The sequence below is a fragment of the Lacerta agilis genome, chromosome 3, assembly GCF_009819535.1.
Source record: "Lacerta agilis isolate rLacAgi1 chromosome 3, rLacAgi1.pri, whole genome shotgun sequence".
NCBI classification, from domain to species: Eukaryota; Metazoa; Chordata; class Lepidosauria; order Squamata; family Lacertidae; genus Lacerta; species Lacerta agilis.
In genome coordinates, this window is record NC_046314.1 from 73,528,140 (window position 1) to 73,549,144 (window position 21,005).

The 21,005-nt window shown below is 41.7% G+C and overlaps 1 protein-coding gene across 4 annotated transcripts in view; it reads left to right on the plus strand.

The window, feature by feature from the left end:
* The window catches only part of SLC35F3 (solute carrier family 35 member F3), an 87,491-nt gene that overhangs the window by 48,879 nt on the left and 17,607 nt on the right, over window positions 1-21,005 (plus strand). Inside the window, exons 1-2 of one of the 4 annotated variants that reach the window (XM_033144296.1) lie at window positions 4,937-5,169; window positions 17,341-17,665. In XM_033144296.1, the coding sequence (XP_033000187.1) occupies window positions 5,094-5,169; window positions 17,341-17,665 (401 nt within the window). In that variant the 5' untranslated portion in view covers window positions 4,937-5,093. Of the gene's footprint in view, window positions 1-4,936; window positions 5,170-5,963; window positions 6,036-17,338; window positions 17,666-21,005 lie in introns of those variants that run through there. The other 3 variants (XM_033144297.1, XM_033144294.1, XM_033144295.1) reach the window with 3 other exon arrangements.

Here is a 21,005-nt window from a genome sequence, read left to right on the forward strand (position 1 = left end):
CATACAGCAGGGAGCCAAGCGGGCCAACATAGCCCTTGGTGGGTGGAGAAGAGCACCGTGCACTAGCATTTGAACTGAGCCTGGAAATGAACTGATGGCCAGCGCAGTTGAAAAAGCGTAGGTGTTATTATGTAGTCCCAGGTCCAGTGAGAGGTGTGGCCTGTAGAAGGGACATGGCTCAGGCAGAGTCCTGAGAGCCAGATAGAGATCCCTGGAGGGATTCTGACATTCTGACTGAGGTTCCATACACCAAGCTGAAAATGTCAACAGGCTAAAATTTTAAAGCAACAACTATTTAGACCTTTTTTAATCCTCTGCATGCAAAATGAGCAAGATTTTCTAAGAGATAAATCAACCAAATAATCTGATCAGAAGAACAGAGAGAGATAGTTTTATATGGGAATTTCAAACTCTAAACCTGTGCAAAATACCAAAATTTAGAGCAGCAGTCCTGTTCTGCTGCATTTAACTTGTCTAACTTTAATTCTGAAAAAGGTGTATTAAGTGGTAAATACCTAGCTAAAGTGGAACTTTTAAGATCACATGTTGAAGAACAAGAAAGTTTGAGGATAGTAAAATAACACCTTCATCAGGATGACAGTTCATAATGTGGTATGTGAGCTTCTGAGTGACATGGAACACTTGCTGAGCAGAAGGTCGGTGGTTAGAATCCCTGCAACGGTTTGAGCTCCCGCTGCTCAGTCCTTGCTCCTGCCAACCTAGCAGTTCGAAAGCACATCAAAGTGCAAGTAGATAAATAGGTACCACTCTGGCGGGAAGGTAAACGGTGTTTCCGTGCGCTGCTCTGGTTCTCCAGAAGCAGCTTGGTCATGCTGGTCACATGACACGGAAGCTGTACGCCGGCTCCCTCTGCCAATAAAGCGAGATGAGTGCTGCAACCCCAGAGTCGTCCATGACTGGACCTAATGGTCAGGGGTCCCTTTACCTTTACCTTTATACCCCAGATGTCTCAGGGTGGTTCAAAGAACAAGATCAACATAAAACACCACAATATATATAATATAAATATAAATATAATCAAAATAAAATAATATATAACATATAATAAACATAAAAATTAGACTTATCTAAGTAATAATTTCAGTTGAGTCTGATGGGAAAAAGTTACTGGCTCTTTAGTATTTAGTGAAAACCTAGCAAAATGACAGCAAAATGTTGTACTATGAAGTATTTGTTGTAAATGTAGCAGGACTTATCGCCTGTATATCCTGCCTTCATTTTAGGGATATTATAACCCATCTCCGGTCCTTTTGAATATTTGGTTAATGGTGTGGAAACCTCATCCATTCTGTCAGTGCTGGGAACAGTGTAATTTACCATATGCTTAGCACCTAAGGGCAGCTTCCATGCTGGAAAAAAGCTAAGCTGAGATTTCAAATGAATGCAGTATTCAGGTTTATTATTGTTGAATCTAGAAGGCCTGATCCTGCTGATGTCTAACATGATAATTCATTGAGTACAACTGAGTCTGGTCCTTAAACAATACATGCATTATGTTGACTGCTTTGCTTTGCTGGTGCAAGTTTTTAAGGAGGTCATGCATAAATCTTTAAGTTAGTATTTTAAAACAACTGTGTTGTTAAGCTTCTCTGCCAGCATTCAAGCAGCAGCAAGGCAGCCGTTAATACGTTACAATGCTTCTTTTTTTTTTTTTAATTTTATTTTAATAAACAAATTACAAACTTACATATACATACATACACATACACGTATACAAATACATACAAATACATAATACAGATACACATAAAACATACCTACACAAAAAAAGCAATTACATGTAATTTTAATCCGAATGATTTTAATTAAGTAAATTCTCTAACAATGCTTCTTACTGAGTCATGGCAGGCAAAGCAACAATCATGCTTTCTGTATGATTCATATTTTCCCACAGTTTTTTATGCCATCATTCTGGTATATAAAGCAGGTTTTCAGAGTGACAAGATTTTGATAGTTCAGATGTTTTTTATATTCCAGTGTATAAAGAGAAAGGAGATTGAGGAGAAGCACCGGAAGGTGGCATTGGGTTGGAGAAGGAGTGGGAGGTGGATGCTTGAAGAAGACAGGAACTCTAGTAGTAGGATGGAGAGAAAATATAAACTTAGAGATGGCCATGGAAGTGGGCTAGCTGTTGGAGCCTGGTTGTCGATTTGGTCTTTGGATTCTGCTGCAACTTCTGCATGTCTAAAACCACCATTATGTTCCCAAGTGTGAAACACATTTTTCCTATACATCTGGAATATTGTTTCCTTCTCCTCCCATGTTTTACTGTGGGACCAAGGATATACAACCAATCAGTGACTTACTTGATGCCACCTTTACACTATTACAGGCAAAATGTGAACCTTTTGTTACTGACCAGACCATCTTGTGTGGTCAGGGCAGGCCCTATGATTAGGCAGAGTGAGGCAGCCACCTCGGGTGGTAGATGGTTAGGAACAGCCCCTGGTTATGTCTCCTGAGCACCTAGTAATTCTGCTCTGTTGCCACATGGCCTCCTAGCTTGGCATGCTGCATCAGGTGGGCTGAGGGATGCTATCCCATCCCATAATCAGTGTTGGCACTAGATTCAGTTGCCAGTCTGGTCAGCTTCTGAATTAGGAAAGAGTGTCCTCTTGTCCTTCACCTGAGACAAAATGTCATGGGATGGTCCTGTGTGTGGCTGGCTAATATTTCAACTGTGTTTCCATCACACTGAATGTTAGTCTTGTATATAGAAGAACGTATGTGTAACAAATATGATAGTAGGAATATGAAAAGATCTTAAGGTTGTTGTTGTTTTTTTAAAAAATGATAGCACTCTGTTCATTCAATGTGAGTTGTTAAAAGCTTTCTTGGGATCCCTTTTCTCAGGACTTGCATTATAATATACTGTAGAAGAATTGCTGTATTGATGTTGAATAGTAGCTGCGCTGTATGCAGAAATTCTACACAGCATACATTTATCTCACCATATGCATATCTGCCCTGCGATCAGTGAATAGTTCTATCATTACAACCAACTTCAAAATAATAATCTGACATTCAAGAATTATGAAGTACAGATAAAAACTGGCAATGGTGATGTTAGTTGCTGATATTAGACACCCACTCCTTATAATATGGTCTAAACTACTAGTGGAATAGGTGGCAATAGGTAGCTTGGATGCTGGTGCTCACATTCCATAGAGTGCCCTTGTTCCTTTGTACATTGTATTGAGACATATATGTGGAAGGTGATAAAGAATAGTTTAAGCATGCTGCTGCTGCTGCTGCTGCCGCAGTACCAAGTATGATATGTTAGGAAATCTTGATATTTGCAGTACTGGTAGGAAAAGTCCTCCCTGAAAGATCTCCAGGAAAGGCTTTTGAACCTTGCATACTTCATGAATATCTGTACTGTACAAGGATCTATGGCACTATTCTTGCTCAATAGTGTGAACACATTGGCTTTAAAATTTAGTTGCTGCATATATAAAGGACTGAGCTCCTCACATACCAGCATTTCATTTGCTGGCTACAACCTTTCTGACATGCTGGCTGTGGCTCTGCTTCATTTTCTTGCATTTGTTTACTTTAGTTTTTCTGCTGCTATTTGGAAACTCCAGCCACAAGGGGGACAGACAAGTGTCTGAAGTAGGAACAGCAGCACAGAGGAATGCAACCAGCAGGCTCCTGTTAATTGGAGCCCAGTGGAGAAAACTGTTGCTGGATTTTATTTATGTAAAAGCAACAACACGGATCCCCCCACCCCGCAAAAACAAAAACAAAAAATTCCTATGGTATCATTGAAACTGTTAGGTTTGAAGAATGGAGCGATGTTGTAGTGTTTGCTTCCTATTTTGTAATTAAAGAAGAAGAAGACTGGATTGCAAAAATAAAAATTCCCAATAAGAAAAGATATACAATTCCAAATGAATTTCAGATTTCTGCTAAGAAATATTTTTTCCTCCCAGTGGGCTGTTGATCATGTGGAGTCAGGGATCCCACACAGTTCATTCTTCTAACATGATGCTAGTATACACAGATGCAAACTGAAGCTGTGGGGAAATCTCACAATGGGGATCATGTGCCCATCTGGCAACAGGTGTGCGTGGAAACAAAGTGTGAGCAGTACTGTGTGCTTGTAAATACATGGAAGAAGCAGAGGCAGCTATGGGAAACTTTTTTTTTTTTGCAAGCATAATCCAATCAGAGTTGGATCTAAGTGCAGTAAGTGTGTTGGCTCTGCTAAAGTGTTAATTAAACAGCTAGTTACAGAAAAACTGCCTTTAGTATAGATGAACATATTGAATTGCTTAAAGATTATTTCATTTTGGAATGAGGGTGGCCCACTTAGAAACTGGTTGTGCAAATACAGTAAAAGGTTCCATTTTTATTGCGTTCAGAGATAAGGCTGCACACTTAAGCAGCTAACAAATATCTCAGCGATGACTACGCCTACCATACATACGTGAATATATCTGAATTGGAAGAACACCAACTATGTACCTTGGATAGTGTTACATCGAGGCATTCTAATGGATTGCAAAATACCCCTGCCCTCGTGCAACTCAGCTTCTCAGACGAACCTTACAGTTTCTGGATCAGCCTGATGGCTAACCTACTGCAGAGATTAACTGAACAACGAGCTTCACGAGTTAATAGACAGACAAACTCCAAGCCTTGCAGCTGCCTCTGAGGACACGTCCTCTTCTGCTGGGCCTGGAAGGAACTCACCGGTCTTTCTAGGCACTTGCTGGAATGCCCAGCCAAGGATAAACTGCGGCTGGCTGTTAACGGGGGACAGCCTTTCCCTGAGCGTGTGGAAGAGCCCGGCGCTCCACAGCCCCGCCGCCGGTGGAGGGAGGGTGGGCGGAGGGGATGGCTGGGCTGGTGACGTTTTGTTTGCTGCAAGTAAAGGAGAGCGTGCGAGCGAGGAGGCGGCGAGAAGCTGCTGCAGCAGCAGAAGGTACGCGAGGCCGGGCGAGCGAGGCAGGCAGGCTGCCGCCGAGGCGGGCTGATAGCGGGCCGGGGAGCCGAGCGCTCAGCTCCAGCCGGCGTCAGGATGTAGGCGCTCGGCTGACGGGCTCTTACTGGCGGAAGGGCTCATCATGAAGAAACACTCGGCCAGGGTCGCCCCTCTCAGCGCCTGCAACAGCCCCGTGCTGACTCTCACCAAAGTGGAAGGTAATTTCGGCGCGCCAGCCTCTGCAGCAAAACTAGTGCTCCGAGCGGGCTTCCTCGAGGGCGAAACGAGCCTAGGGAACGCGGCATTCCCGCCGAGGCGAACGTCTAGCTCCTTCGGGGAGGGTTGGGCTGGGAAGCTGAACACCTGCTCTGCGGTGGCTGGACGGCGGCGGGCGTGGCGGTGCTGAGGGGACGCGGGGCTGAGCGGCGGACTGCTTCGCCTGCTGCAGTCTCCGCCGCTGTGCCGGCGAAGGGCGCGGAAGAGGGAGGAGGGGGCGCTGGACTCCCTCAGAAGGGAGCTTTCGCCAATGCGGGCTTTGGGGATGCCCTTTCCCTCCAGCTCTTCTCTCCCTCCCTTCGCCTGCCTCTTGGGAGAAAAGTGAGCGGAGCGGGAGCCCCCTCGCCGCAATAAGTTCTCTCGTCAGGTACGAGGCGTTTCCTCCGGACGGGAAGGACCCGGGTGCGCGTGAGGGAACTTGGTGCATTGGCAGGGGCGCAGCCCGCGTCGCCCGGCGTCACCAGTGGGAGATGGAGCATCATGAGGCTCCGCTTCGGGGTTTGGGTGGAGAGAAGATGTGAGGTAATTTTGGCGGGCATCCATTCCGAGGAAGAAGAAACTCCTTCTGTTGCGTTTCGCCGCCAGCCAAATACGCTGCCCTCATGCTGCTGCTCTCTCGCCTTCGTTTAAGACTTGTCTCCTCCGGTGTCCTGGTCCTTTTGGGGAGAGGGGAGAGCTTTCTGGAAACCCTTTCGGGCGGAGTGTGGGGGCCTTGATATAGGCGAAGCCCAAACTCTGCCTGCAATTTTATGAGAAGGCGTCGGGTCGCCTGGGCTCACCGAGGTCTGAGAAGCAGCTGTGATGCCAGGTAAAAAGGACCCGTTCGAACCAGGCAGATGGATGGTGCCAGTTGCTTGCAGGGGAGCTTTGCCGTATTTCAAGTTGGGCTGCAGCAGCATCAGTTCCGATAGATGCTCTGCTGAGCCGAGGCAATCGCGCGGCTGAACTTGGAAGTTGGCTTTCAGAGGCTGGCCGGCCTGTGCCGTGAATACAGGGCGCTGGGAGAAGAGGGGCGTCGCGAGAGCAGCCCGTGAAAAGTCCGGGCGGGGAGGCGAGGGTGCTCCCAAGCCTCGGGCAGGAGGAACAAGCTGAAGGGCGCCAGGATCGCTGCCTGTGAAGGAAGGAAAGGAGGAGGGGGAAGGGGTGCATAGGTGAATCAGGGATGGCGAAGGGAAAGAGAAAGGTGGAGATTATGAAAGGCGAGGAAGAAGATATAGTGTCAAGGGGGAAAGTTAACTGTTGCAACTGTGTTGGAAAGTGCTGATTCTGCCGCTAGAAGCAGAGGGTGGGGTGAGGTTTGTCCTTTTTACTATATGACTAGACGGGATCGAGGTCCCTTCTCCTGCCCCGCCCCCAATAAATATTTGAGGGCGGCGTGCCCCTCCAAAGTTGATGAGCATTGCCATTCAAATGCTGTGCGCACTGCATCATGCGATCAACTATGTGTGCACAGTTGGCACCCCTGTGGCTGGAGGAACACTTCAAGAAATCTTGTTTACTGTGTTTATGTTTTTGTTTACTCATTGTTGTTACCTGGCTTTTAACTGCTTTAACTGTGTTGTATTTCTTCCCATGTTCTAAATTTCTTACAGTCTTCTTTTTTCTTTGGTATAAAGTGATGAATAATTAAAACTAGTAATAGTAGGCTTTAAGAATAAGGAAATCGGAAATAGAGAATGGGTCAGAGAATAATGTTGGGGGAGGCAGGGACATGGCTCAGGAGAGAGTAAGAAACGTGTTGAGTCTTGCAGCCCTAACTCTACATGTCTTGAGTCAGAAATAAGTTTTATTTCACTGTGACTTATGTAATTGTGAGTAGCAAGGGACTTGATGGACTCTTTAGCCTGACTCACTCCTTTGTCTTTAAACAACAACAACCACAAACCTCGTGTAACTACAATATTCCCCTCCTCAATGTCTTTCCCATCATTTCCTGAAAATCTCTGAAGAGTATTTTGCAGCCTTTCTATACAAGTTATTTATTGATGAAGTGCTTTTGTAGTTAAGAAATGGTTGGTAAAAGAGACAATGACAAAGTGAGAGAATTCAGGAAAGGATAACTTCTTGAAGAAAAAAAAAACTGGAATGTGCAGAAACAAGGAGAGAGGTAGCTTTTTTAAAAATATATAACTTAAATGGACCTACTGCATGGCTAGAGGATGGAAAAGAAACCATGATCATTTTTCTTTGAGTGTTTAAAGGAGGAAAACTAGATTAGCATGTAGAAAGTAAGTCATTGCTGAAAACAAATAAGGAACATTTGTTAACATTTGTCTATTCAGAAGCAAGTCCTATTGAGTTCAACAGGGATTATTCCCAGATGCAATCCTATAAATATACCTGGGAATAATTCCCATTGTATTCAGTGGAGATTAGGTACAGGACTGTGCTGTAAGAGAATTTTTAAGCTTCACTGGGCTGGAAACAAGTGTGTTGTTGTTGTTGTTGTTGTTGTTGTTGTTTGTCTTATCATAATACTAAGAACTTTTCCATGGCCATAGAGATTAAAGGTAAGAAAAATGGGAAGAGTCGTATTGTCACTTTTTGAATGGTCAGCTTTTCCTCTGTGTTCTGCAACTTAAATTGTATTCATGTGCCTTTTGTGTATGTTGGCATTGGTTAGTGACTAACTTTCCAACACCAAACATAGGAAGATTTCTACTAGATCAAACCAAAGGCCTGTGTAGTCCAACATGCCAGCCAGATACCTATGGAAAGGCCAAAAGCAGGACAATAATACTCTCTTGTTTGTGGTCCCCAGCAACTGGTATTCAGAGATGTACTACCTCTGATACTGAAGGTAATATAGACATCCATGAATTTGTCTAATACTGTTTCAACATCCTCCAAGCACTGAACTGAGCTAGTAAGTACCTGATGTCTTTAGTTGCTGTAAGTCCAAATCCTGCTGCCATTGTAAAGGTAAAGGTACCCCTGACCATTACCGGTAGGTCCAGTCACAGACGACTCTGGGATTGCACGCTCATCTCTCTTTACTGGCCGAGGGAGCCAGCGTTTGTCTGCAGACAGTTTTCCAGGTCATGTGGCCAGCATGACTAAGCTGCTTCTGGCGAACCAGAGTAGTACACGGAAACACCGTTTACCTTCCTGCTAGAGTGGTGCCTATTTATCTACTTGCACTTTGATGTGCTTTCGAACTGCTAGGTGGGCAGGGGCTGGGACCGAACAACGGGAGCTCACCCCTTTGCAGGGATTCAAACCGCCGACCTTCTGATCAGCAAGCCCTAGGCTCTGTGGTTTAGACCACAGTGCCAACCGCGTGCCGCCGTGCCATTGTAATAATGGGTAAAACTAATCATGGGTAACCTGCCCACCCCCACCCCCCAGGTTCCAAAGATTCCCCGCTCCTCCACATGCAGCTGCTGAGTGACCTGGGCCAGTCACACTTCTCTGAAGTCTCTCAGCCCCACTCACCTCACAGAGTGTTTGTTGTGGGGGAGGAAGGGAAAGGAGAATGTTAGCCGCTTTGAGACTCCTTCGGGTAGTGATAAAGCGGGATATCAAATCCAAATCCAAAAATAGAAACTCAGTAATGAATAACCTCAGGATCTGTGGAATTTAGGCACATTTAATTACTTCAGGCATTTATATACTGCTTAATATGCAGAATTTAAAAGCCTTTTGACAATTTCTTCTATCAACCATGTATGTGCTACTCTTGTTATTTCACACTTGTTATTTCATAGAGTACAAAATTTTATCAACAGTATATTTTCTTCCTGGAAAATATGAGTTAAGAGGTTGCTTGAGGGATGATTTACTTCAAGAGGGAAGAAGGTTTGTGTACTCTGTCCTATTTCACCTCAGCAAAAGCATGAAGCTATTATGGTGGTCGTTTTCCTCACTAGAATGGTGCTAGAATGGAAATGCTTAGGATTCTACAGTAGCAACTTAGCAGGAAGTCAGCAGCTGCTTCACTGGTTGCCCCTCCCATGGCCATTGTAAGATTGATCCAGTTCTAGACAGAGGAATTGGATCCTCAGTGGATGTGGCACCTACCAGATGGAGTGCCTAGAGAGGAATCTTTCATTGATATGCATGTCCTTAATGCCTTCCAGCATTTCCCTCTCTTTGCTTGTACAGTACCTTCTTTGTCCCTAAAGGAAGATGAGAACGTCCTGCTCTTTCCAATACACAACTGCCATTTCAAATTATTCCTCAATACCCACTGAGCCTGTAAACCACCATTTCACATACCTGTGCATTATTCTTCAAGGCAGCAAATGTAATCTTTTGTGTGTGTATCTACCTCTGTAACACACACACACATTGAAGCTGCTTCAAAATTTAGGCTCGGTGTCCCTTCATGTATATTTATGGGAAGGAGGTTGAAACAAACTGTCTAAAAGCTTTGTGCTCTCTTACATTTTCCTGCTAATTATTTTTCAGATTTCTACTTGCTCCACAATGAATATTTGCCCCCAAGATCACGGTAGGCAGAATTTCTAAAGCTTCTCAGTCTTTGGTGATTTCTTCAAAGTTCTTCCAATGGCCATCAATATTTCTGTCTTGGTGGAAACATTTTCAACGTTAGTTTGTCCACCACAGAAATTATATTCATTTTTTCAGGTATATCCTGGCACACACACACAGGTACACAGGACAGTTGTTGACCAAAGTAAAGTGAGTATATCCTAAAACATGCCCTATGTTTTCTGTGGTGCTTGCACATTGCAGGAGAAAATCTGTAGCTGTGGGCAAACTTTCTTCAGAGAAACTCCTCACCATTATTGATATACTAATTGAGAAACCCTGGGGTTTCCCGTAACACAGCCTGGAAATCATTTTTGTACAACATAATGTCACGCATGTCTACTTGGAAGTAAGCCCCATGAGTTAAATGGTACTTACTCCCAGATAATTGTGCATAGATAGCATTGCAGTCAAGGGACACGGGTCGCACTGTGGGTTAAACCACAGAGCCTAGGGCTTGCTGATCAGAAAGTGAGCGGTTTCGAATCCCCGTGACGGGGTGAGCTCCTTTACTCGGTCCCTGCTCCTGCCAACCTAGCAGTTCGAAAGCATGTCAAAGTGCATGTATATAAATAGGGTACTGCTCCGCCGGGAAGGTAAATGGCGTTTCCGTGCGCTGCTCTGGTTCGCCAGAAAGCGGCTTAGTCATGCTGGCCACATGACCTGGAAGCTGTACGATGCTCCCTCGGCCAGTAAAGTGAGATGAGCGCCACAACCCCAGAGTCGTCCACGACTGGACCTAATGGTCAGGGGTCCCTTTACCTTTTTAGCATTGCAGTCTCAGGTGCAGTCACTAGAAAAAAGGTGAATAATATACAACCTGCAATTCATATTGTCTCCCTTACTATCACAACTCAGTTTCCGGCTGCTATGTCTGTCAAAAAGAATGCTCCTCTTGTAGGATTTCTGTTCATTGATTTGAAATACCTTTATTATTTAGCCTGGGATGTTTTTTCTTAAAATAGTTTACAAAGATTAGAAACATAGCATGAGCAAACAAAAGAACTGATTTAAAAGAGGTATCAAGTTCTTGGTGAAGAATTGCTGTCCTTCAGCACCTGCCGTCATGCAGTAGCATTAAAATGTGGATCTCTTGGCATTCTTCTTATCATTGACAAGTCCTGGGGGACGTGGCTTGAAATAAATTATCAACCTTCTTTTTGCTTGGGATATTGCTTCTTTAAGGATTTTCTAAATGTTAAAAAAGTTTAAATGAACTTATTTTATTTATTTATTTAATTAATTTATAGACCATATTATCTTCCAAGGAGCCAAGGTGGCATACATGGTTCTCTCCCCCACCTACCATTTCATCCTCACATAAGCCCTGTGAGGCAGGTTAGGCTAAGAGATGCTGACTGCCCCAAGGTCACCCAGTGAGCTTCATGCCTGAGTGGGGATTTGAACCCTAGTCTCCTAGGTCATTGTCCAACACCCTAATCATTACTCCACACTGGCTTTCCTAGAATTCTAGTACTGAACAATTACCCTCCACTTCTCTATGGCTCATCTGGTACCTTGAAATATTAATGAAGTCTAGCTACATGAACTTTAGTTGGGAGATTCTCTTTACCTGACACCTTTGGTTGGTTGGCATCCATCTGTCTTGGGAGATAATGGAGTGGGTGAAGTCAAATTGTTAGTAGGTTACAGTGCTTGCTGTGACTGTAGAGACCAATATGGGAGAGACTTTTTCGCAGCTGGGGCAGATGAAGGCATCTGGTTGTGCTGCTGCAGATGCACAATGACATTTCTTCTCTCTGCACTCCTTCCAGTGGTCATTACCTGACATTAGATAAGATATTGAGCTCCTGGGAAATTTAGCTTTACTACCCATCTGACTATGGGAATCAGGTCGGCATTGACCCAGGAAACCATCTGGTTTGTGAGATTACTCACCACTCTCAAGTGTTGCTGTGTTTAAAATGTCACTGATAGAGAATAACAAGGAGAAAACAAAGTGTAGAAGTTTACTACCTGCTCTTGGTTCTGCCTGTTGTTAGTTGGGGTTATCTGTATGAATAATTAAGTGCCTGTAAATCAGTGCTTCACATTGTTATGAATATTTGAGGGGGGGGGGCTTCTTTGCTGCGTGCTAATGGGCACAGGCAAAGAGGCCAGGTTTAGGGCTTCAGCTTTGAATGACATAGGCTGTGGGGGAGGTCCTTGGAGTCTGTTAGCAGAGAGAAGGAGAAGGAGGGGCAGAACTCCAACTGAACTGTGGATGACAGGCTGGAACGAAGAGACACAGAATAGGGGTTTTTGCTGTCCTTGGACTCTGATGCTGCCCTTATGGGGAAAGCCAGACCCTCATAGGATGTGAATGCTCTGCACTCCCTCCATCTAGATGCAGGTTGTACATATGTGTAAATAAAACCATATATCATAAAGACACCATAGTCTCTGCTGTGCCCCATTTTCCCAAAAGGGAACACAAACTCTGGAAAGTGTGCCTGCAACTCATGGAATCTCTCACCACTCATGGAGATTGGGGTGACATGTAGTAATACTTTAAATATTTCTACCTTTGGGGTGGGGGCAATATGTAGCAGCTCTTCCTCACATGGCACATGTTTTGGTTGTGCTCCTACTATCTCTTTGTGCCTAAAATACAGCTAGACTTTCTATGAGATTCACTTTTTCACATTGAGCTTGATTCTTGTTAAGAACTTGATGACTGTAAAACAGCCTGAGTTTACTAATGCTTGGGGTTCTGTACGTAAGCCCATAATGGTCAGGCGCTGCATTGGAAGGGAGAAAATAACTGTTGTAAATTAGCTCTGTGTCTTTTGACATCATCAAAGTAGTTTCTGGTGGGACTAGCAGTGAGTTACATGTGAATGCATGTAAGAGACCTCAACACCCTTTAAAAAAACTGTTTCAAGAAAGGAGATTTTTAGAGTGGGTAAAATATGGGGAGAGGGGTAATATGGCACCCCACCACCCCCTTTTTCTGACTCTAAGCCACTTACCCTTTCACAGGGTTGAGTAGCATGCCTAGCTTTGCATTTTGCATTACTATACCGTTATCAGCAGTGTACTGTAAAATAAATTGCAGTGAGACTTATAATGCTTAGGAAAGCACCTTTGCCGAAAGTTGTTGCTTATCTATAAATCCAGAACTCCGTTTGTACTTCTTTTCCTTAAGCAGATACTTTTAAGGTCTTGAAATTGGGTTCTGTGTCAGGATTCACTGGGGAATTGCATCCTGACTGTTAACAGGATCAGAAGCCAAAGTTAGAAAGGAACCAACCATCAGCTAAGTGAAGGCCAAAGGCAAGTAGCCAAGACTGGCAAAGGTTAGGTTACAGAGACAGCAGCTAACAAGCAGATGCGCCAGTAGTAAAAAGAAGGCAGGTGGCCAAGTTGCAAAGACAGAATATAGGAAAGGGTGCTGAGCAGGTGCTTAGTCTGGCACATTGTTCTCAAAGATCAAGCTGAGGTTTTATACATTGGTTGCCTGGGTCTCCTGATAAGGTGCTGAGTCAACTGCTAGGGCTTGTAATGCTGTCCAGTGTCACCTTTAAACAACACAGGTCAGCCTGCACTCTTTTCAGCAGACATACTGTCTTGGTGAGACAGGTAACAAGACACTAGAGCCTCACTGCTGGGTCATCTGGCTTGAGAGACTCAGCATCCTTACATTGTGAGAAATAAGAAAACTAACTCTTGTCCTCTGAGACTTAACATCAGTGAGTGTTCACACATAAGAGTGTGTGCAAACTTTGGTAACACATACAATTTCCATAAGCAGTTGAAACATCAAATGAAAAAGAAATTAGTTCTGTTTTTCCTTCCTGACACACAGTCTCTTATTATTTTGGTTGTTGTGCATTTGAGCATCGTGCCAAATATATCCCTTTATCATCTTCCAAGTTTCATTGTTAGTTCAGTTTTATAGCTGCTTTTCATCCTCATCCTGAAGCTCCCAATTCACTGTGCATCTTTATTTCATCAATCTTTCCACAAAGATTTCCATTTTATTTCCCAGTTGCATATTGGCAAAGCCTTATTTTATTATTCTGAGATATCTACCTGAGTACTTCTTCCCAATCTAAAATGTATTTTTTCCCAATCTAAAATGAGGGCAATAGGTCCCAGATTTTGTTTATCTCGGCCATAAAAACAAGAAGCTCTACTCTTTGTCTTCAGTGTTCTTTATTTTAAGCTGGAGAGCATTAATGTTATTTGAATCAACTTTGCTTCTTCATAAACACACAGCAGCTATTTAATTAATCCTGGATAATAAGTGCAGATTTATACAATCTCCCATGGGGCTGATCAAGTAACCACTGTTTGATTTATCGAGAGCTAGTACTTCAAACACTGATTATAAATGAAACTCGGAACAAGAGAACAACTCACTTAACATTTTTTTTGTGTTGTACATGTTACACACACACATATATTGTAACCAATGACTCTTCCTTTCTTTCTGGGAAACCTGTAAAGGGAATGAGAAGTGGCTGATGTAAACAAACCTTTTTTGTCTGCCATTTCTTTGTTCCAAAGCTGCCCTTTGAAATTAGTTGCATCAATGCAACTAATGTTTGTCCTTAAATTAGGTAGAGAATCTATTACTGGCCATCAGTATGTATCTTGCTGAGCTTGTACTAATTAGGGTTGCTATGTGTCCTCTTTTTCCAGGACACGTCCTCTTTTTCAGGGGTAAAATTTGAGACATATTGCATTTATTTGCTTTGAATGGCCGTCATATTGTCCTCTTTTTTTGCTCTTCAAAATATGGCAACCCTAGAACTTCCTGTTGTCTCTTCTGTTAATGATGCCCTCTGTAGAGTGTTTGGATTTTTTGCTTTCCATGATAAATAAAAATTCAGTCAAATAGATCTTCTCACTGATATGTGGCACCAATTAAAGAATAGTAATAGTGGTGATTTTGGAGAGTATAATGGCAAATACATAAAAGTTTTTGATGCAGTTTTAATGGTCTCCCTAGTAAGTGGTGCTAGATGTTAAATGAGATGTAAAAAGTGTACTTGTATACTGTGTGGAATGTTCTTCAGAAATACTGTACAGTAGTTGTAATAATGGACATAACTCATCTGAGATTCCATTTGTGGGTTTTTAAAAGGCATTCTCCTGAAATTAAAGGCTCACTGTTAGGGAATTTTGTTTCAAATATTTCTAATATGTGACTGCATATTACATTAATAACAAAATATGATGTTACTGATAGCAAACATACAATTCAGTTAATAATAAAACAGGCTTTTTAAACAATACAATAAATTCAATATTGATCCCACCCCTCCCAGAAAGCAAACCCAGGCATCCTCCTTTCTCTTTCATTCTCTTGCTTGCAGTTCTATGCAAAGCCCAGTCTCAGTTCTATCCATTCAGTTTACCTGTGTCCACTAAATATACAAGAACACTTAAGAGAGTTCCAATCCAGCTCTTAAGACAAAAGGATATATTTTTTAAAGTTTGCACAGATATGTCCTCTCAGACTACTTTCTGTGTTCATCATCCTGTCTTTGTAGTTAAGATTTTTCTTCTAGTTACTAAATAACAAAATTAATTATGCTGCTATTAAATCTGGCTTACTAACTGGGATTTATTCTTGTATAACTCTGCACAGGCATCTCAGCCTCTAGCTGTGATCCTTTTCAAGCTTCTTACTTCATTTTTATCTAATATTAATCACATAGACTTGACTGAAGCAACTCTCATGATGCTGTTAGCCTCTCTGATTAAAAACAACATAGGATCTGGAATTCTTCAACATTTATTGTGGGATAAGCCATTCATCCGTTTTGTTAAAATACATCTACTGGTGATTTTTACAATTCAAGGGCAGAGGACCGTCCTTTTGGTGTGTGCATTTAATCCTTCCACAATGTGTGTATACACTCAGATAGTCAGGACTCTCAAAGCTGGCCATTTGTTTAGTCTCTGTTAACCAAAGACAAGGGTACATGAAACAATAATTCAGAACACCCATTCCCACTTTGGTTAGTGTGTTTAGTCCAATGGCAGCACATTTATTTTTGCAAGTAATGTTCCTGTCCAGTAGTATACTGGCAGAAAAGGATGCATAACATAGTTTTGCTAGCTTTCCTATGTTATGTCTGGAAATATCTGGATAGACACATCTGGAGTGCAGTTATGATGCCAAATCAGGTGAAGATAGGAATAATTCACAGTGGGAGGTCAGATTTAGATTTCAGTAGACTATGGTTTCCAGGGAACATAATTGTAGGCTACTTCCATTCTTATCTCATTGTACAGGGTATGGTCTAGTGTTCAGTGAGTTCAAGAAATACTTGCTTAAGATGGTTGAATCTTTCATCTTCCTTCCTTGCTTCTATCCCCTCTATTTGTTCACTTCTCTTGATTCTATTGGTTTAATTGGTCTGGTATCACAGTGGACATGCTTTACTTTTGCAAGAGAGTCAAAAGCTTGTACTGATGGAAATCTCAGATATCAGTTTCCATTCCTGTCATTGGCTGTGCTGCTCTGACATTATAGATGGTCTTACACACCAAGGGCTAAACCAGTAGGCTGTATAGGGATTATGGACAATCCATTTGATACTGAAGTGTATTTATGCCATGGTATGAAAGCATATTATTAGAAACAGGCAACACTTGTGCCCCACCTCCATATTATTGAGTAGGGAAGGAAGTTTTAATGACAGTCACTGCAAACAGAAAGACATTTGGGGAAAACCCAGGTACTACTTCCCAAAATGGGGCTGTGTGTTTTGTCTGGCATGTGCTTTACTCCTTCCAGTAAGAGTTCAGAAGAGCATCCTTGGAATTCAACCCCTGGTGTGTGAGATCATTTTCATAGTAAAGTGATACTTGAAGTATTGTGTGTCACAGTATTTCTGCAATGTAAACACCTTTGCTAGTGTATTTAACACATGGCTGAAAAGTGCACATAGAAAGGTTATATGTAACACTTGGACAAGTAAAGTTTGCATATATATGTTTTGTGATTGGTATAGCAAATTTCAAGAGAAATTGTATTTCCTTATGCTCCTAAATGGCCATGACTTCACTGGGTGCTTTCAAAAGATTATTTAAAAAGTGACTCAGCTAGAGCAAAGCCAATAAAGTCTGAGTTACAGGTAAAGCTCAGTAAAACCTGCTGCTAGTAATTCTAGGATTCTTTTTCTTCATATAGGTATATTAATGGTGTGATATGCATCTCATAGTGGTGCCTTCCTCTTTTGCTGTTTTTTGGTTGTACTCCAATGATAAGATCAATCAAACACATAGTAAATATTATATTTGGACTGGCTATAAGTCTCCTTTTAATACCTACTTGCATTTATTGTGATTGCCGGCTGGTTTGGCAGTAATATCCTTACTCATTGTGTTCTAGCCTTCATTCTTATTTTTTCAGGCTTTTTCTTTCTCTGTTAGAACTAAATAGTTGTATGTTTGGCCATTCCCACCAACCCATAAAAAACTGTAGTGCCTAGAATTCTTTGAAGGAGAAAATGTGTTTCAAGTGTGCTTTAGAAGTATAGCATGTATATAGCTGCACATTCTCTACTTGGGTAGAGTACCATGCAAAATAAAATTGTGCAGAATATTCTTTGCTGATTCTAACACCCATTTCTTGTCTTCTCTTCTCCCTTTTTCCCCAGGGGATGAGCGTCCCCATGATTCCCCAGCCCCAGCAGAAGCCCAGGCACAAGCTGGGATGGAAGCTGGTGGAAGAGGGAACCGATGTTGCTGGACATGCTCTGTGACCCAGCTTAAGAAAATTTTCTGGGGTGTATTGGTGGTGCTTGGAGTCTGCTCTTCCTGGTCAGGTTCAACCCAGCTAGCAAAACTGACCTTTAAGAAATTTGATGCACCCTTCACTTTGACATGGTTTGCAACAAACTGGAACTTTTTATTCTTTCCTTTGTATTACATTGGACATGTTTGTAAGTCAGCTGAAAAACAGTCTCCACAACAAAAATACAGGTAAGGCAGATTCATGGCTTTACTTGTGCTGCCTTATGTTATCTTCATTGGTATTGTATTAAATTCTCCTTCATAATTTTTCAAGATATGATTAGGAATTGTTCGATAAACAAGAGGAAGGAATTGAGGGGTATAGGCCAAAGGGAAAGAGATATAAAAATGGAAATAGCAAAGGTTTGGTGTGGGGAAACAGTCAATGTAAATGAGATGTCTTTAACTGTGACAGTATTACTGCTGCTTCAAAACATCATGCTACAAAAACACCAATATATCCTTCTCTTGATATTTCTAGTGGTTTTCAAGAAGTTCAGCCTGCATTCAGACAGAATTTTATTTCATTTTTTCTGACATTTCCTTACCTGATTAGATTTGTGTTTTATGTGATATTTTATACAATGTAAAAGCTTCATCTGAAAAAGTTGTGGAATCTAGTGGGAGTTTAGCGCACATTTCATTTTAATTGCTTCCAGGAAAATATCATTTGCGACCTTGTTATTCCCCACCCCCACCCCCAACAAAAAAAAAATGCTTGTTGACAGTTAATGCAGTTTGCCAGGATACCATTCTTTCCAGACATTTTCATGGGGGAACAGAAGTGCACATGTACATAAAGGGGGAGGAGTGGAGCCATGTCCAATGATGTCTGCTGTTATGCCATACCACTTCTCCTGGTGGGTATGAAAATTAGTGTGACATGGTAATATGTCTATCAGAAAGACACAGTTCCATAATGCAACCAGAAATAAAGTGTAAAAGGAATGTTGGAAACCAGGACAGAAGTGCATTATAACCAGAAAAACTAATGCAGTAATTTACATCTCTGAATGTGGTGTGGTAGTAATTATTTTCTTACACAGCTGAGAGGATTCCCATTTTATAAAGCATGGAACCTGCTGAGAATTTTTTCATATTTTATCCTATTCCTATTTGATCTATACATTTTTCTAAGATTTGAGTTTCCACAATATATTTTGTGGTCCAGATTCCTCTCTATTTGATCACGGAGACATTACTTGTGGACCTGCCGGCAAGGTCCATCAGGTGGATTGATACAAGATACAGGACCTTCTTGGTAGTGGCCCCATAACCATGAAACACTCTCCTATGGGAAGTGCACCTAGCTCCCCCATTGATTGTTTTAAAATAGACTCTAAAGCATTGAAACATTTCCATCAAAACTGATAAATGACTATTAATATATAGATAAAAGAGCATTTACTCTACTCAACTGTTTGAGGACTGGTTGTAACAAAGTATAAAAGCCGTAGCAGAAATTGGTAATTGAATGGGTGATGTGTAGGGAGAAGGGATGAATGTATTTTGAAATGATAGTTGGAAAAGTTATTTTATTGGGAGTAGCAAAGGAGGGAGGGAAAAAAGGGAAATTGGGGGGGGGGAGTCAGCTTCTTAAATTTGTATTGACTTGGTGAGAATTTGTTAAAAATTATGGAAAATCAATAAAAATAATTGGTAAAAAAAGGACTCTAGAGACCTGGCTGGTTACATCCACTTCTAATTAATTTGAGGTTAGCCTCAGCTTTTATGTTGTAATTTCAACCATTGCTGCTATTTTACTGCTATTTTACTGGCCTTCAGATTGAATTGTTTTGAGACTGCAGATTAATCCTTTTTTATTGGTTTTATTATTCTTATTGTGTGAAGTCTTCTTGGGAAGGTTGTGTAGCCCTGAACTGCAGTATATAAACGCTTAAATAAGATGCTCTGCAAAGATTAGAAAGATTTCAGTAGCTGAGAGATCCCTGTTTCCTGGATCTACCCAAACATATGCATAACAGTACTAGGAAGCAGCTAGAAGGACTAACCTAATTTAGGACTAACCTAAATTCTGTACAGTGGTACCTCGGGTTACATACGCTTCAGGTTACATACTCTGGGAACCCAGAAATAACGCTTCAGGTTAAGAAATTTGCTTCAGGATAACAACAGAAATCGTGCTCTTGTGGCGCAGCGGCAGCGGGAGGTCCCATTAGCTAAAGTGGTGCTTCAGGTTAAGAAGAGTTTCAGGTTAAGAACGGACCTCCAGAACGAATTAAGTATTTAACCAGAGGTACCACTGTATATACTTTCTTACTGATTGTTAGTCAGATACATTACATCCATTATGTCCATATTACTAATATGTTGTCTAACATAAATCAAATGCTACTTGGCTGCTGATTTTTCTCACTAGGACATTCTTTGTTTTTGCATTTTATCCAGAGAGTAGTACATTCTCGTCTATTGCCTCATCTAAAAATATTCCACTACTTAGAGAAAAGTAAAACAAAAGTACATTATAGTAGGACTGAGCAAGATACATGCCAAGCTCTTCTTAGAACATTGACTCAGAAGTCTCACATTTCCTCAAGCTTATTTTGTGGTTGTGAAGAAAACCAAGTTTATGTTTACAGTCAGGTTCTTAGAAATCCAGAGGTCAATAAGATAACATGTGGAGAAACAGCTGGTAGAGTTTTGAAGATGGTATTCCAGTCTTGATTGTGGAAAAATGCTAGAGAACAAAATGCCTGTGTCTAAAATCAGCTGAATTGGTTAGAGCATCCTGCTGATAACGCCAAGTTGCAGGTTGGATCCCTAACAGCTGCATATTCCTGCATTGCAGGAGGGTGGACTAGATGATCCCCAGTGTCCCTTCTAACTATGATTCTCTTATATTCTAAAATGTCTCCATTCTGTTTACTTTCTAGCACTTATATCCAGCTTTTCATCTATCATGGAACACATTGCGATATAAATTTGGTTCCCAGGCACTGACTAGACCCAAACATCCTTAGTTGCAGCAAGATTGGCAGCCTCATGTTCCTTCAGAATGTACCCTGGGAGTCAACAGACAAGTCACAATGGTCTAGCTTCCCCATTGCATAGCAACCTACCTAGCACATTTCAAGCATTATCCATGTTCGTAAGACAGAACTCACTCGTTATAAATCTTATCTACTAAGAGTAGACTGGAAATTTCACTTGGTCTCACCTTTTACTTCCACCTTCCTAATTACTGAAGCATGCTAATGGCCTGACTCCCCAAGGTGCTTATTTAATTTTTGTGTTGGACATGTCATATCCAAAGTGTCAAACTTTACCCATAAAGGTGTGTCCCAGCCCACATGCTAAAGCTTGGTTGACAAATCCACCTACTCCATCAAAGTTCTACCTCTGATTCCACTGGGTTAAATAAAATGGGCATTATTTCCTATAAAAGTTTATCATCTATTGAATACCATAGGTAATTCTTACTCCTACATGGATGAGATTCCTCATTACATTTGTCTCCAGTAGGCCATTTAGAGAGTAGATTGTTTTGATTCTTGTTTTTATATATGTA